This window comes from Megascapheus bottae, chromosome 25 (assembly GCF_031878675.1).
Source record: "Megascapheus bottae isolate mThoBot1 chromosome 25, mThoBot2.hap1, whole genome shotgun sequence".
Lineage (NCBI taxonomy): Eukaryota > Metazoa > Chordata > Mammalia > Rodentia > Geomyidae > Megascapheus > Megascapheus bottae.
In genome coordinates, this window is record NC_143533.1 from 25,785,612 (window position 1) to 25,802,468 (window position 16,857).

Consider the following 16,857-nt stretch of genomic DNA (forward strand, 5'->3'; position numbering starts at 1 on the left):
GTTCACATAGGAAAAAATAACTACACATCTGTCCAGCTGAGTGCGGGTCTCCTGACTGCCAGTTTTCTGCCATACTTCATGGCCTCTTCAAGGCTTTCATAGAAGGTCGGACAGAGAGCTGGGTGTTTTCAGAGGGGTGGCCACATTTGAAACAGCGGTCACTGTAGAGGGGAGCAGGCCTGGAGCAATGTGAGCATCGCCAGGCAACATGGTGGCCCATGTTGGACGAGAGAACGTAACTCCATAGTGCTGCTGTCTTGGTGGGTATGTAATTTTCTCAAAGAAGTGTGTGCACGTCAGAAAAGCAAAGGGAGAAAACATGTGTGTGGGTGCCCGCCCTAGGAGACAACGGTACAGACGTGGTGGGCATCGCCGAGGATCGTGGAAGGCAGGGAGGCATGCAGGCATGAAGTCCGGTTCCTGAGAAAGAACCTGCACTCGTGTTTCTGGAAAACTGATGGAGATGCCGGAATTACGAACAATGGTGGACATACATGGGAATGCTACTGTTTATCATCTCATCTTGAGTAAATATAAGGTCTAGACAGTTGACAGGAAAGGATTCACTGACTGAAATGAAGAACTACCATTGGATGTGAGGAGGGGCAGGATTTGGAATCGGCTCTCCACACGGTCAGTAAAGGGAGGTAGAGGCCAGAGGCCTCAGGGGCCAAGCCATCGGGGCACCGAGGTAGACAGCCTTGACAATTCCATGACAAACCCAGAGAACCCACGAGGCAGACAGTAAGACAGAATGATGGACAAAAGATCACCACGTGCCAATCACAAAATTAAACCAAGGGCAACTGTAACCCCTCTATACATTACCCCAACCATAAATTACAATAAATTTAAAAAAGAGAAATGATCAGGCAGATAAAAACAAAAAAAAGTCAGCGAGATTCTCATCTCTAATCACAAAAACAGCTGAAATCAGAGCTGAGGCTCAAGTGGTAGAGTGCGAGCCTTGAACAAAAAAAAAAAGCTCAAGGATAGCGCCCAGGTCCTGAGTTCACACACACACACACACACACACACACACACGTAGGGTCTGACTCCTCTCTCACATTCAGTCTACCAGGAAATTCTGATGGCTCCACCTCAAATAAATCCAGCATTCAATTACTTTTATTGCCTCCATTATTGCAACCATAACCTAAGCCATCATCTCCTGTGCCAATACAGTCCCCTGCCTGGATTTCCAGAACCATTTTAATGACTGGCTTCCCTGAAACCCTGGGCCCATCTACATCTCCAGGTCCTTACTCTAACCCCAGTTTACCACAGCAGTCTACCCACAGGGTAGACAAACCTCATCTGCTTTGTCTGCTGAGATGGGGTCTTGCTAACTTTTTGCTTTGAACCTTAATCATCTCAATATCCACCTCCTGAGTAGATGAACATAGGCAGAATTTGAGAGATAAGGGTGCAGATAAATAATTTACCAACTTTGAGAGGCATGAGATAATGATTTATTGTCTAGGATGAAAATATGTGGCTCAGCACGGAGACTCTAGTAGAATGGTAGAATGGTAGAATTTCATTCTATCTGACCTTTGCAAAAATGTAAGAAATAAGTAATTGAGAAAATGAACTTTGAGGTAAATCTGTTTTAGGTAGCTGGTTTTATGTGAGCTCATTTTAGGACAATCAACCAACATAGAACTCCAAGCACCTAAGGTACACACTGTATTTAAGAATTGAGTAATCCATATGCATAATAAAGATTAATATATACAACCATTCGAAGTCCCACTTTTATCCAAGGCTGAGAATAAAGAGAGAGCTTAAATCCTTTCTGAAAAGGACCCATCACATAAGAACCTTAGACTGTATCAGCTGGGACTGACTGTCCACACGCCATTAGGACCTCTGGGCCTGCCTGCCACCATTCTGCAGCACAAGTAGCAGCAGCTGCTTTGAATGGGTCTGTTCACATGGGGACAGAAACCTCCCTGTCTTAACTGTCCACCCGCTAGACTACCAGGAGCTCCAGGCTGGCCTCCCTGTGTCCCTTTCCTCCCGTCTAGACTCACACCCATCTGCCATGCCACCAGGGGAGTCTTACAAAAACACTTGGCCCTGTAACCCTCAGGAAAACTTTCTCTGTGGCACTCCTCTCTGCCCATCACCCATCATCTTCAGCAGGGAGGGCCATCAGTCTCTAGACCTGACCTCTTCAAGTCTGTGGGCTCAATATGTTTGCATACCATCACCTTGGTCCCTTACATAAACACAAGCAACCCCTGCTGTCTTTCGTCCCCATGAGCATAAGAGCGTTCTGTCTTGCCCAGATTCCAAACTGGCTGCCCCAGCAGGCCGGATGGCAGTCTCCTCCTGTGAGTTCAACTGCATGCTTCTACAAGATGCTGCTATGAAAGCATCTAGAATGCCACACTGCACTTATTTGGATACAGGCTGCCTCTCTCCTACTCTCTTCTGTCTCTCTCCTACTCTCCTTTCTGTCATCCATCTACCTACGCCCTGGTCAGGAAAGTAAAATGTCCATGCACAGCTTGAGGGCAAGAGTGGTACTGGGTTCATCTTTATTGTATTCCAAGCACCAAGCACCCTTGCCAATACACATAGATGCCCAGTGAATATTTGCTAAATGAATGAATGTACAATCATTCATAATGGTAAATTTGTTACATCAATGAATTAAGGCACTAATAAAGTACGAGGTATTTCTAAAAAGAGCTAGCTCTGATCTGGAGAATCATGACTCCGATGTCAGGGCCACTTACCTGAGACTTCTCACATTACACATAGAGAAGAATATGTGTTGTAACCAAGTCAAGGGAAATCCCCTAGGATTCACCCTAGCCAGGGCATGTAGCTCAGCACACAAAGGCAGCTTTCTATCAGGAGCTCATTTCTACTTATCCCAGAGTCCCAATGTTAAGAAAAAATATCCCTCACAGAACGGCTCAGAGGACAGACCTGGAAACCAGTCAGCTGATTCTATTTTAACAAATTTAGTCCTCTATCAGAGACACTGCATTTTTTTTTTTTGCCAGTCCTGGGCTTGAGCTCAGGGCCTGAGCACTGTCCTTGGATTTTTTTCAAGGCTAGAGCTCTACCACTTGAGCCTCAGCACCACTTCTGGCTTTTTTTTTTCCATATGTGGTACCGAGGAATCGAACCCGGGTCTTCATGCATGCTAGACAAGCACTTTAACCACTAGGCCAAACTCCCGGCGCCCTATTGTTTGTTTTTTTTTTTTTAAAAGAAAACTACCTAGATTTTTTTTGGTATCTTGCATGCACAAGGTTGATTATTTTGGAGAAGACATCTCATTATTTAAGATGACCAGAACAACCACCAAATCAAATTCAGCACTTCATGAGGATCACACAAAACCAACAATTCAAGAAGGCAGAGATGGTTTTACATTAATAAATCTAAAACATACACCACGAATCAAATTCAAGAAAAACACTTGTGCTAAAAATCACTTTAGTAGGTATAAAACGGAATCTCCTATTGCAGAAATGCAAATTATTTTTAACAAGAACCTAGCTCTATAAGAATGATAACTGAGCAAAAATCTCCAACCAATATAATCTCAAAACCGGGAACTATTAGAAAGAAGTCTTCAAAATCAAGAATAACATGAAGATGCTTACTATATATGTTTTTCTGCTTTGTTTTCAAAGGCCTAGTCAGCAGAGAAATCTGGGGAAAACAATCTACATTTTATTTTTCTAATATTAACAATCAAATTCAAAAACAGGCAAATGCATGAATGCACATTTCCTTCAAGAAGATAAATGCATGGCCAGAGAGCACATGGAGAGATGAGACACATCTTACCAATCAGAGAACTCAAGTCAAACCCACAACCACTCCACACACACACATGAAAAGGGAGACTGGGAAATGAAAGTCAGTGACGTCAAGGGTGTGGACAGAGGAGCTTCTACATGTCAACAGGAATGTTAAATGCGCAGCCATCATGAAAAAAGGTGTGGAGGTTCTGGAAATGGCCATATGACCCAGAATTCCGTCTTCTGGAAATACACACACACGTCTGAACACATAACCTTACACAGGTACTTATTCAGATAAGTGAACAGAAAAGATATGGAATAATCCTTAACCTTGAATGATCAGAGATCCTGTCACATGCTACAGCAGAGATAACCCTAGACTCGTTACGTCAAGGTTCATCTGTAATACTCTCTGTGTGACACTACAATTTCACTCACATAAAGTGTCGAATCATATACGTGATTTCACTTATACAAAGTATTTAAATTGATGATTCCACTTATACAAATATTTAATATGTACAACTTCACTTACATAAAACATCTAAACTAATCCTATGAAATTGAATATATTTATGTGGTTAAAATGGTAAGTTTTGTTTCACATTCAAATATCACTATTTACACATCTAACCTATCAAACATAACTATTAGATTTTATGTCATGTATGTTTTCCTACATTCAAATAAGTTGTCAGGTACTGGTGGCTCACGCTTATAACCCGAGCTACTCAGGAAGCTGAGATCTAAGGATCACAGTACAAAGCTAGCCTAGGCAGGAAAGTCTCTTGACTGGAGACTTTCAGCTCCAATTAATCACCAGGAAACCAGAAGTGGGGCTGTAAAGTAAAACAGTAAAGTGCTGACCTTGAGCAAAAAGAGCCAAGGCCCTCAGTTCAAGCCCCATGAATGACAAAAGTGTTATGATTTGTATACCTAAAAAAAAAAACCCACAAATCTGTCAACTACAAAGCTATAAGGAGTATAACATCAGAACAGAACCAAGAAAATCAATGGCTTTGTGATATTAACAGTATCAATTAGAAAAATAATTAGGGAAATACTATCTGAGGTGCTACACTTGATTTAAATACATATTGATTTAAACACAATTGTTTTCCACCCACATGCCTGTTAGTACCAATCACACATACACGGGAGGGGCGGGGGTGGTTCACTTCAGCCTGTCTGTGTAGGCAGGCCATGTGCCTTGACCAGACTCACTCCTCCCACTCTTCCTCCCCTGCAACTGCTCCTCTCCCCTCTCCCCAAGCCAGTCTCAACAACCATCACTGCTCATTTCCATTTCTACACGGGTACATAAAGTATGGTGACCACGACCCACCCTCTTCACTGAGGCCGTTTGTCCTCCCCTCCACTAGTGCCACACCACGGTGACCACGCCCAACATCCGTCACCCATACTCTGATAGAGCCTGCTTGGCAACCTGTCATTCATTCTCTTAAATGTGTGTTAATTGTTCAGAGGGGTTTTACCAGGGTATTCCACCCATGCATTTTCTTTGCTTTAATGAGATTGGCACTCCTTATTTCTTACCCCAATTAGACAAAAAAAAAACTATGAAAAATCATATTAAGTAAGCCAGACCCAAAAAAACACAGGCTCCATGGTTTCCCTCATTTGTAATAATTAGTGTATGTCTAGGATTCTCCTAACAAAGGATCATAATAGCTCAAAAGCTATGTGCATATGGCCATACAGGATGAGGCTAAGTCAAATGAACTCCAGGATAGGAAAATAAGAGGCATATCTTTGTGACTGTTGTTCTTAATGTACTTTGTAAAACTATTTTTTTTTCCTCTTTTCCCCTTTCTCATGCTGTTACTGTATCTGACTTTGGTACTTGGTATATAGTATATACGTTTATTTGTGTATTTGAAAATGGGAAGGTAAGGGAAAAACAAGACAAGTGGGAAGGGCAGGGTGAGGGAAAGAGGGAGAAAAACATGGGAAGGGGTATCCATGTTCAAGAAGTGAAGTACCCACTACCTGATGAATGTAACTACAATCCCTCTGTACATTACCCCAACAATAAAATTAAATTTTAAAAAAAACCTATGCAAACTCCCAGAAATAAATTTAAAGGTAGTAAAGCTGAACAATGAAAACATCAATTTACAAACAAAACAGTGGAAAGTCAGTCCTGAATAGCTGCAGAGAGAAGTTACACTTCTGGGAAAACAACACTGTAAGTTTCCTTCACATTCCATTTTTAAATCTAGCCAAATTTCAGACAAAATCCCAATGGTGTCTGTCACTTGAAACTGAGAAGATCTTAAGAAACCACACTTACATTTTATACTAAAGAGAGCATAAGAAATACACATTCACATGATTGGTACAAGGTCCAGATAGATGTAGCAAGAATAGAAAGCTACATATGAAAGGAATTTATACCTGAGGGCTGAGCTGACGCTCTTTCTTGCAAGAATGAAGTAGTTGTTAGCAGGTAACCGAGCAGGTGGGTCTCAGTTTGCACAAAATAGCAATGTTGATTTCAAAATGAGCCAACCACTCTTATAAACTCTTAAATTTATGACTTCGTAAAAGCCTGAATTACAAAAAGATACTGATTTGTCAGTCACACAGCTAGTCACTGCTGAAGCTTAGAACCTGACCCTAAGATACCGAGCCATCAGCAGCACAGTGTCACATCTGACACCCCATCTAAACCACTTGTGTGTACAAGGTAAGATGCGTGTGTGGTCCAACTTATGTCAGGGAAGGTTTCCTTAAAACTGTGAATCACAACAACGAATCTGAAAGAATGTGAAGTCAGCTATGTGTCAGTGAGTCATGCCTGTAATACTAGCTACCCAAGAGGCTGGAATCTGAGGATCATGGTTCAAAGCCAGCCTGGGCAAGAAAGTCATGAGACTCTTAATCTTCAATTAACCAGAAAACCGGAAGTGGCTCTGTGGTTCAAAGTAGTAGAGTGCTAGCCTTGAGCAAAAAAGCTCAGGGACAGCACACAAGCCTGAGTTCAAGCCCTGCAAACAAGCAAAAATGAGAAATAATTCCTCACAGTAAAAGGCATGGTGAGGCGAAAGACAGTGCAAGTTGGCAATAGAATTATAACGTACACAAGCATCACTGCACCTATTTCCCTGGTGCAAACTAATGTCTTTCAAACTAGTAAGGAACAAAACAAGTAACCTATTTAAAAGGAAAAAAAAATATCAGCAGGGAAGTCATCAAGGAAGAAAGTCAAAGGGTTGATAAATACATAAAGATGTCTAATGCTGCTTGTATCAAAAAGATACACACAGGCTAAAACTTGAAGGATACAGTTTCAGCCCTTTAGGTCAGTGATATGAACCAGACTCTGGGCTTGGTTTGATAGATGTGGCTCTTGTGTTTTGAGAAGTCAAATGTGTGGAGCTCACCAGTGAATGGAAGCCAGTACTCTGTAGCAATTCTTCCAAACCATCAATGACCTCACGGGAACATCTAAGACATACACGAACCAATCTCCTGAACTCTCTGGCAAAGATGAAAGGTTCTAAGGGGTCGTAAGTTTCACTGATAAGACATGAGCTGCTTTACTGAATACCATGCAGCCACTAAGAGGACGAGGGAGAATGAGAACGTTCTATATTTGCTGACCAGAAAAATGTCTCCAACACTTTAGAAAAGGGGCAATCTCGCTGTGGTTTTTCCAGTATTATTCCAGTTAAGTGAAAAGTTTATCGTATATATGCTTGCACACACACACATACATGCACGCGCACACACAAATGCAAGTCTGTTTACAGGACACCCTAAGAACACAGAAGGAGACCTGAAGTAGGGACAGCGATAAGAGGTAGATTTCTAGAATCTTTCAGACTGTTTCCTTCCTCTATGCTTCCTGAAAATTAAACCTATCTTCATGAATCAGGATGAGTGAAACATTCAGAGGGAGGCTGAGGTATTAGGACTGGGCTGGGAGACAAGAAGTGTACACTGCCACAAGAGATACAAACACACACGCAGACCCAGTCTCCAGCCCCAGTTCTGCCACTAAGTAGCATGTTGCTGGCCTGAAGTCCATTTCTTGACTCACATGAGGAGAGACTGAAACCCTTCTTCTCCAGAGGTACTTCCAGCTCAGTTTTTAAATATTTTATAAATTGAGATTCCACATTTGAATCCTTGCTTTGGCTCCACATTGAGCAAAACCCCTCAGTAATATTCCTTGAACATAGCGCCTGAGCCCGAAGGCCCCGCCCCACCCTTTGGGAACGTTTAGCTTCCTTTTATGTTTGAGGACTCAATCTCTGTCCAAAACTCCCTGCTGTACAGTCAGAGAATGCTTGGCACTGTTTCACCCTACCTCCCTTTCTGCACCCACAAAGTACCAAGGCTTTCTGGTCCTTCCCGTACAGCCTCTGTTGCTGTGTGTCACACTCATTCCATGCATAGGATGCAGCATAGCACACGTGCCTGTGGGAAAGGACGTGTGGGTAATTCGTGTGGACATGTGACGTTAAAATACGACCCATTCACAGCTATCATGGGGTGTTAGCTGTGAATGGAGAAATAACACTCAAAATATTCCAAGGTATTTATAACTCTCCCTAGCTGGTATAGCAAGGGCAGGTGACTCACCAAGGAGGAGGAAAGATGACTGACAGTTCAATCACTGCGTAATAAGGCCAAGCCCAATTAGAAACAAGCCACAAGGAGCATCCCAAATAGCAACGCGGCAATGCTCCAAGGTCCCTGCATTGCTAGCTTGCCCTCAACACCACAATGCCCCACCCTAAGCTCGCTTTCCTCCTCTTTCCTGAGCAGGGCATATGGCGCCCTCAGCCCAGCTCCGAGGTGCTGCCAGAGAACAGAAAGCTTTCCTACATACTCACTGGAGGAGAAAGCAAATGTGCACAGTTCCCTTCACAAAACAGGAGTGTTTTTTTCTTCTTTACACTTCTTTTCCCCTCTGCAATCAGGGTAGTGAAGCCACTGACAACTACGCAAGCATTCCCCATGGCATCTCAGGATGTGGAGACACATGCAGGGAGAAACTCCAGGCAGTCCTGAGGTGAGCGAGAGAGGAAGCCCTGTTGCACTGAGTGTTGGGAGCAGATGTCCCTCACCTGAACCCAGGACATGCACAGACGGCTTGCGAGTATCCCTGGATTTTTAAAGGAGTGTCAAAATAAGAAAAGTAGAAGTCAGGGAAGGTTTCCCTGATGTCGGTCTGCTGGGACGGACAAACACTCTGGGCAGTCAGAAAAAGGAAACAAATTTATAGCATTTATATGTTTTAAATGATATGCCAGTGATTACACCTGGAAAAAATGCAAGTCACATTCATATACACTTATAAATTTGTATTTGCATGTATTAGATATGCCATTTATTCTAAGTCATAAAAAACTAAGCAGTTTCATACAATATGTTCCTGGCTGGAGATGCTAACCTACCTCACCTCCATTTACAAGGCAAAGTAATTCCAATTAAAAATCCAAGGAGATACTTTGAAATTGAGGCTTTTCTAGAAGAACACTTTGAAGAAATATGAGAGAACATGAACCACCACATTCCCATTTGCCCCGCAATGCTCTAGTATTGAAGATACTGACATCATGCATGTACACGCATACACGCACGCACACACATGCACGCACGCACACACACACATACACACACACACACACACACACACACACACACACACACACACACGTGCGCGCATGTGTCCATACACAGAGATTTCAAAAACAGAGAAACACCTATGTCAAAGCTTGCTGGAAAATTAACTTCAATTTTAAAAAAGTTATCTGACATTGCTACCTCAGATTATTCACCTAATTAAAATTTTATAATGAAATGGAGGGAGGGATTGGGAAGAACTCATTTAAGAAATATGAGGGCTGGCTGGGAGTGTGACCTATTGGTAGAGTGCTTGCCTAGCATGCACGAAGACCAGGGTTCGATTCCTTGGTACCACATACATAGAAAAAAAGGCTGGAAATTGTGCTGAGGCTCAAGTGGTAGAGCTCTAGCCTTGAGAAAGTCCAAGGACAGTGCTCAGGCCCTGAGCTCAAGCCCAGGACTGGCAAAAAAAAAAAAAAAAGAAAGAAATATGAGGGCTACAGATGTGGCTCTGTGATAGCCTGCTTGATTAGCAAGCCCAAGGCCTTGACTTTCATCCTCAGTACCACAAGAGAGGCTGAGAAAGAAAGGGTAGAGGGAGAGTAGGACAGAGGGAGGGAAAGAAAGGAGGGAAGGAGAAAAGCCATAGGGAGAGGAAAAAAGGGGAAGGAAAAAGTGAATTTGGAGCAGTAAAAATCCAAAAGGAAAAAAACCCATAAAATTCTACAAGAGGAGTATATAAACAGTTGAAAATACAAGAAGGTAAATCACATGATAAAACAGAAGATATTTAATAATTCTAAAAAATATTAATTTTTTACATAAAGCAATTCAGCAAGATAAAAAGCATGTAACTTGGTAATACGCATCAGAAACACTTTAAAATAGCATGCATCTGTTTGTACAGTTAAACTATCAGTATGAGTCTATCCCAATTACTTACAATAAAAATGGATTTGTAAGTAAAGATATTTTAAGAACTATTGATTATAATATTTTATTATGTATAATTAAGAAAATGAAAACCAGTACTGATAATACTTAGTAAATGTCATTTAGAAAACCTGGGCCTTAAATTTACGCCTATTTTAAAGGTGACTTTTAAAAATTGGCTCATGTGGGCCAGGAGTTTGGCCTAGTGATAGAATGCTTGCCTAGCATGCTCGAAGACCAAGGTTCAAGTCCTTGGTACCACATACATAGAAAAAAAACAAAACAGAAATCATGCTGAGGCTCAAGTAGTAGAGCTCTAGCCTTGAGAAAGCCCAAGAACAGTGCTCAGGCCCTGAGTACAAGCCAAGACTGGAAAAAAAAATGTCTCATGCCTATAATTCTAGTTATCCAACAGGCAGATTTGAGGGTTACAGTTCAAAGCCACCACAGGCAGGAAAGTCAGTGAGACGCTCATCTCTAACCACCAAGAAGCTGAAGGCAGAGCTGTGCCTCAAATGGTAGAATTCTATCCTTGAGCAAAAAAGCGAAGGACTCCACAAACCTGCCCCAGCATGGCCATTCTTCAAGTACTTTGGGAGACTGCAAAAGCAGTCTATGATATCTAAATGCTTCACTTTTACTTTTCAATGCTCAATTCATATCAATGAGCTCATTCAGTGGCCTCTGAAGGGAACCCAGGCTTCTTCCAACCAGTATCTCACCCACCCCAGGGCCTGCAGGCTGTGGTCAGCGTGCCCCCAGTGATGGACTTGGGGTGTGGGGCGTGGGCAAGCTAAGGACTGGAGTGGTCTCATGATATTGCCAGCACAGAACCGTGACAGCACTCCAGCGGTACTGGGGCTTTGCATGGCATGGCAGCTCCCTTGGGAAATCCCACAGGGGAGCGATGCAGATATCTGGAGGACCATGGGTCTCGGACGTGAACAAATGCTAGGGAGGTCCCTACCACAAATGGGCTCCACAGGAAAAATCAATTCTCCCAGAATCCCCAGAAAGTGACAGGACAGCCACGGAGTGATATCCAGGGATGGGTGGGAGAGTAACTGTCTAATTCTTCCACAGAACCCCTGTCTCCTGAAGTATACCAGAAGAGAAGCAGATAACCAAGAGGCTCCCAAGCAAGCAAATACCCAGTACACACTAATACTGCCACTGGAGGGGCCGCCTGAGGGAGCCAGGCGAGCTCTCCTGGCCACAGCAGCCTAGCTCTTGGCTGCCCGGTACAGTGGTACTCTTGGAGCCCTCACTACACAAGTGTCATTGTTGGACGCTCTCCTCTTCCTTCTCTCCTCACATAAGACCTTAGGTAGTTCTAGGAACACAGTCTACCTAAAACTGAGGGAACCGCCCGGTTAAACCAGGCGTCCCACTGAGCCTCTGCACGCAGAAGAGGACAGAAAACAGACCTCCCAACTTCTGTGAGGTATAAATACCCCGAGATATTACACATCATAGAATCAAGAAAGGACTTACAATATTAATTTCCTGCCAATGTGGGTTTTGTCAACGATGGGGTAAATTTGGTATCACACCAAAACCTATGGAGCACACAAATGTTTATTAACCTGAGTATTTTTCAACAACTATATAAATTGATCTTAATGTGCATGGCTAACTATGACAACCAACAAAAGATAAGACGTGTCCGGTGTGAGGGCTCAGGGAAGACTCACTGGATAGAACTGGCAAAAGAGAAATAGGAAAAAACACACAACTTGTGACACATGTGGAGACAGTCACAGAGAGAGCTTTACCCACAGCCTGACATGGACCAGGAAGGACATCTTTTTCAAGAAGAATGGAACATGGAGTTGCAAAGTCTCTTGGGCCCAAAGGACAAAGGAAGGATTGTAAATGGCTCCTTTTTTTTAAATCAGTTTCCCCTCTTAAATACTGACTGGGGCTTTAACAGAAGTCAATGGTGTTTGATACCTCTGTCTAGATGTGTTATGACTTTCAGTCTTTCTTCCTGTAATTCAGTTAGGGCCTGGCAAAAAAAAAAAAAAAAAGAAAAGAAAAGAAAAGAAAGAAAGAAAAAAAGCTGAAAGTGGTGCTGAGGTTCAAGTGGTAGAGTTCTAGTCTTGAGAAAATCCAAGGGCAGTGCTTAGGTCCTGATCTCAAGCCCAGGCCAAAAAAAAAAAAAAAAAAAAATTCAGTTAAATGAAAATTGAGCAAAGAGACCTGGATAAATGTTTTTTTGTGTGTGCCAGTCCTGGGCTTGAGCACTGTCCTTGGACTTTCTCAAGGCTAGAGCTCTACCACTTGAGCCTCAGCACCACTTCCGGCTTTTTTGTATGTATGTGGTACCGAGGAATCGAACCCGGGTCTTCATGCATGCTAGGCAAGCACTTTAACCACTAGGCCAAACTCCCGGCCCCTAGATAAATGTTTTCTACCTTAGTAGGCACAGACTTTAAACAGGGAAGCATCAGAGTAAAGGCTTCTTCAGGTCTCTGCTGTTTCCTAGGTTATGCTAGGTTATGGATTCACTGAAAAGCTAGTATCCAAAGATCAGAAAGATATTTGGAAGATATATATTATTTTTAATTTAACTTTTAAATTTTATTGTGAAGGTGATGTACAGATGGGTTACAGTTACATACATGAGCACATTTCTTGTTGAACTTTGTTACCCCTTCTCTTGTTTTTCTCCCACTTTCCCTACCCGACCCCCCATCCCTCCCCAAGTTGTAAAGTTCATTTCTAACATAGTATCTTGTGAGTATCGCTGCTGTGCTAGTTCAGACTTGGGGCTTTGTCTAGTCATCTTGTTGTTCTCCTTCCCTTCCACAAATCAAATAAATGTTTACAAGTCACAGGTACCAAAATAAAAAACAGTGACAAGAGGAGAAAAACCAAAAGGAAAAAAGTGAAAGGAAAAAGAAGTAACTTCACACACTACTTTAAAAACAGTAACAATGAAGAAAAACCTCTTGGTTCCTGTGTTCATTTCAATTAGCCTCATCTTATATGTACACATATGTACACAGCTACTGAGCTACTGTGATCCTCTGCTAGGACTATCCTAGAAATACACATCAATCTATCTATATAAAATATATAAATGAAATATCAGGAGGCCAAGAGATTTTGGTAGACACACAAATAAACATACACAGACACAAAAGATCCATGTCTATCTCTAATTCTACAGTGATATTAAGCTTCATGTGAATCTTGCCTTAAAAGACTAAAAATATCTGGAGTCCTATTCCATTTAAACAAGGTTCAAATAAAGCACCTGGGAAGTTTTCCAGTGAGTTCAATTGCTTTAAAGTTGGACATGCATTAACTGAAGCTTTGTCTCACAAAAGCAAGCAAGTAACTGATAGGCCATCTGTACGTTCACTCTGCACAAGGTTCCTTTATCTTGGAAGCATTACTCAGAGACAAACAGCACCTCAGATTACAGCTCTGCAGAAGCATACGCTGCCTCTTCCAGCACCACCACCAGCGTGCACATTATATGAGCTCCAGCCACCTGCTTCCTGGGGAATGTGTAATCAACCTGCTCGGTGCATTCCCCAAAAGCTCTCCCACTTGACACACATGCCCCTTTCATTCATCCCCCCACAGTCGCCTTTTCTCCCTGAGAGGTTTGTGAGCAGCAACATTAATAGACAAGAGGCCTTCAGCATCACATTTTATAAGGAAACAAAACCCCAAGCTCTCAGAGTTGAGGCAGTGAGAACTAAAAGCCACCGCAGGAAGAGATTGGTTCCTGGGTGCCTGGCTTCCGTCCACATTACCTGCTTCTGTGTACTTCAGCCCCACTTTTTCTTCTGTGTCCTTTGTCTTTGGGGGGGGCCAGACAGCTTGGAGTCGGCCGGGAGTCCTGTCGTCCTGCTCTGTAGGGCTCTGGTCGGGCTGTTGAAAAGTGGGCAAAGGTAAGTGAAAGGAAACATGGCCAGAACATATGAATTGTTAAGGACACTCATGCCAATACCACGGCTGATGCTATTCTGCTCTTATTCACTGCAACGACCTATCTTCCTGGGCTGTGACCCTTTTCTAGAAAAACAAAGGATGGAGGAGGGGTACACATTAAACACAAGTACTGCACCTTGATTAATACAGTTGTTTTTAAAAGCACAAATTGGGGTTGATGATACAGACAAAACAAATGTGCTGTAGTCAGGTACATTTATAGTTTAAAAATTTACCCCAAACCACTCTAGGATTTTCTTTTATGCATTCTCCATCAACTTTAGTAAGACAAACCTCTGTCAGAAGGCACACTAAATCTTCTTTCCAGTTTTTAAAAAAATGAGTTAGATTAGCTTTATATTCAAGTCTTTCAATTTAATTTTCATTGTTATTATAAAGGTAAAGTACACAGGGGGGTTACAGTTGTGTAAGTCAGGAAAAGAGTGCATTTCCTTTTGGACAATGTTACCTTCAAGTTAGTTTTTTTGTTGTTGTTTTTAAACAGGACTTGAATTTTAGGAGGAGAATGCTATTTCTTTTTTTTTTCTTTTTTTTTTTGCCAGTCCTGGGCTTGAGCTCAGGGCCTGAGCACTGTCCTTGGACTTTCTCAAGGCTAGAGCTCCACCACTGGAGCCTCAGCACCACTTCTGGCTGTTTTCTATGTAGGTGGTACCGAGGAATCGAACCCGGGTCTCGTGCATGCCAGGCACGCACTCCACCACTAGGCCACACTCTGGGCCCTGCGCTTGTGTTTTTAACTACAACCTGAGATCACTTTAAGTTTTTATGTTCTAACTGAATATATTAAACGGACAAGAGAGCGTGACAATCACACACTGAACTCGTGTTAGGAAACAAAATCTTAGGAGCGTTGCCTCGACTGAGCAGGTGCCTCCCAGTCTACCGGTATTTGAGTTCATTTGCTCTGGCTGTCCAAGGCCTTCCCCCATCAGCGTCTCCCTCTCCTCCCCATTCCTGGGGTGATGGAGGTCACCAGGGCCGCAATGACAGAATTCAGGGCTCAATCCAGAGCAGGGGGAGCCGAGCACTTCCCTCGCCCCTGACCCTCCTCCAAGGGCGCGCCCCCCCCCCCCCCCCCCCGCTCTACCTACGCTTCTGGGGTCGGGGCCGCCGTCCTCGGGCCGGGGCCGGGGCCGCTCGAACACGGCCCGCAGCGACTCCTTCTCCAGCCTCATCCTGCGCTTGAGCGCCTCGAGCTCGGAGGCGGCGGCGGCGTCGGCGCCCCTCCTCGGGGGCCGGGAGAACAGGGCTTTGAAGGCCTCCAGCGCCGACTCCGGGGGCCGGGGCCGGGCCTGGGCCCGCGGGGCCGGGCCGTCGAGGGGGTGCCGCTCCTCCCGGGCCGGGGGCCCCGCTCGGGGCGCGTCCATGCTAAGCAGGTGGGAGAGCTGCTCCAGCAGCGAGGGGGCGGCCTTGGCCGGCGGCCCCGCCTGCGCCAGGGACCGCTGCACCGGCTGGGTCAGCTTGAGCCAGGCCAGGTCGCCGTCCCTGGGTCTGATTTCGGTGAGGGTCTCCTCGCCCTCGGCCGCGGCCCCCTTCCGCAGCACCCGAAGCCCGCTGAAGAAGGCCGGGAGCTGGAACGGCTTCTCGCCCGGAGCCTCTCCTCTGGAAGCGCTTTGGGTGAGGCCGGCGTCGGGCGCCGGGGGGTCCGGGGGCCCCTCCTCGCCGGCCCCGCGGCCCTCCGCGCCCCTGCGCTCCCAGGGAGCCACGCCCGCCCTGGGCTCTCCCGGCTCTCCTCGGGGCTCCGGCGCAGGCTCGGGGCCGGGGGCAGCGGGGCCGCCTTCCTCTGCGGGGTCCTGGCCTCCATCCTCCGCCTCCGAGTCACTGGTGGTGTGAACGAGGGTCCCGCGCACCCAGACGGCCTCTTCGGCGTCCGCCCGCCAGGGGACCGGGCTCGGGGGCTCGGGGTCCGCCGGGCGCGGGGGCTCAGGGTCCGCGGGGTCCGCCGGGCGCGGGGGCTCAGGGTCGGTGGGGTCCGCCAGGCGCGGGGGCTCGGGGTCCGCCGGGCGCTGGGGCTCAGGGTCGGTGGGGTCCGCCGGGCGCTGGGGCTCAGGGTCGGTGGGGTCCGCCGGGCGCGGGGGCTCAGGGTCGGTGGGGTCCGCCGGGCGCGGGGGCTCGGGGTCCGCGGGGTCCGCAGGCCGAGACCCAGGGTCCAGCTCCAGCCTGCGGAACGCCCTCAGCACCGCGTCCTCCTCCTCGGGCCTCGCCGCCTCCAGCTTCCCTGTGAACCCAAACAGGGACTTCACCGAGAACTTGCTCCGGACGGGCTGCGCCACGTCGAGGCCGGCCTCGGGCGGCTCCGGTGCCTCGCCGGGGCTGGGGTCCCCCGGCGCCTCCATGTCCCGCGCCCGCCGCGTCCTTGGAGATGGTCGGCGCTCAGCGCCGGCTCCCCATGGGCGGCTTCCAGGTGAGGGCGGGCGTCGGGCCGCCGGCGGGGCGAGGGCCACGCGGCCTCTCTGGGCCGCCCTCTCCCTTCCGGCCCGCGGGGCGGCGGCGAGCCGAGGCCGGAGCCGGGCGGCACCCAGCGGCACGGGGCCCGCCCCAGGCGCTCCCTCTGGGACTTCCGTATTCATGACCTGGACAA

The 16,857-nt window shown here is 46.0% G+C and overlaps 1 protein-coding gene across 1 annotated transcript in view; it reads right to left on the bottom strand.

The window, feature by feature from the left end:
* Positions 1–16,755, bottom strand: part of Fmn1 (formin 1) — a 138,616-nt gene extending 121,861 nt beyond the window's left edge. Inside the window, exons 1-2 of the mRNA XM_090357796.1 lie at positions 15,368–16,755; positions 14,078–14,195 (exon numbers count right to left, since the gene is read on the bottom strand). Of these exons, the coding sequence (XP_090213922.1) occupies positions 14,078–14,195; positions 15,368–16,612 (1,363 nt within the window). The 5' untranslated portion in view covers positions 16,613–16,755. The remainder of the gene's footprint in view (positions 1–14,077; positions 14,196–15,367) is intronic.
* Positions 16,756–16,857: the final 102 nt, after the last annotated feature.